This window comes from Babylonia areolata, chromosome 18 (assembly GCF_041734735.1).
Source record: "Babylonia areolata isolate BAREFJ2019XMU chromosome 18, ASM4173473v1, whole genome shotgun sequence".
Classification (NCBI taxonomy): Eukaryota; Metazoa; Mollusca; class Gastropoda; order Neogastropoda; family Buccinidae; genus Babylonia; species Babylonia areolata.
This window is the reverse complement of record NC_134893.1, coordinates 54579425-54580689: the sequence shown is the minus strand read 5'-3', so window position 1 is coordinate 54580689 and position 1265 is coordinate 54579425. Positions and strand designations below refer to the sequence as shown.

At 42.6% G+C, this 1265-nt stretch overlaps 1 protein-coding gene across 1 annotated transcript in view; it reads left to right on the top strand.

Moving 5' to 3' along the window:
- Positions 1–691: 691 nt before the first annotated feature.
- Positions 692–1265, top strand: part of LOC143292072 (uncharacterized) — a 3875-nt gene continuing 3301 nt past the window's right edge. The window contains exon 1 of the mRNA XM_076602249.1: positions 692–901. Within this exon, the coding sequence (XP_076458364.1) occupies positions 725–901 (177 nt within the window). The 5' untranslated portion in view covers positions 692–724. The remainder of the gene's footprint in view (positions 902–1265) is intronic.

Sequence of the window (1265 nt, the reverse complement as noted above, 5' to 3'; positions counted from 1 at the left end):
TTCTTCTTTAAGTTTCATATGACGACAAGACCATGGCGGGATGTCTTGGAGGCAGTGATGGCAGTTCCCTCTCTGTAGAAGGTGCTAACTTAGTCTGACTCTATTACTAGAACATTACTGTTATCAACAGAGACTTTAAGTGGTGTCTTGTGTGTGTTGAGTGAAAACAGGCATCACTGCACACCACCCAAATAACTCAACATCGGTATAACCTACAGGATCTCCTCTTTCGTGTGGCTGGGTAGTGTCTTAATATTCACAGTTCTCCGTTATGCATTGACTGTGACAGAATGCGTTTGGGTGTTTGTTGAGCATGGGGATTACATAACAGGTGATGTGTGGTTAAACCATTGAAACAGCATTGAAGACCTGTCAGAGGAAAAAGATCAGTTATCTCCGTCTATCTACCAGCTGGAATGTTGATTAAGCCAACACCTGTGTGAAAATTGATTCTATCTAAAGTGAGGTTTTATGGTATGACTGCACATTTCAGAGCCAATGGTTTGTGTTGATAGCTTTACGAAGACAATCAACGAGCCTAAAGCAGCCTGAGTGACAAGATAATGAACAGTGTCCACGTCTTGTGATGGACAGCTTCACTGATGAGAAATCGACCATTAGAGAAATGTAATTAACATTTCCTTCTATAAAAGACAACGCCATCCCTGCACATATGTCTCTGTGGGCTATCGTACCAGCAGCAAGTAAAGTTCAGTGAGCAAGAATGCTGTCCCTGTGTGGTTGTTTGCTGGGGCTGTGCCTCCTGACACTGCTGCCTGCCACCACAGCAGCCAATGAAAGCTGCAACACAGAGTATATTTTCTTGGAGTTCAGAACTGCCGAGCCCGCTGAAAACATAAAACACTACTTTGAGAATGTGACCGTCAAGCACAGTTTTAAGGTACAGCGTGCATATGTTTTATCTGTCTACCTATCTATCTATGTATGTGCACAGAGTAAAGGCAAGTGCTGCTTGAAAGAGGGGTTGGTGGGATCCATGGAAGGGGGATTACATAACTGGTTAGAAAGTAATATATGTTGACCTACACGTAAGATATATGAATGTATTTTTCAGTCTAGCCAGAGCGAAGTTCTTATCATCTTTTCGTGTGTGGAATGTCATTCCTGTTTCTCACTGCCTCGTGTATGTATTACACGCTTTTGCGTGTCAGTAGCCTATGTACATATATATAGCAATGATTGAAATCTCTCTCTCTCTCTCTCTCTCTCTCTCTCTGTCTATCTATCTGTGCGTGTGTGTGTGT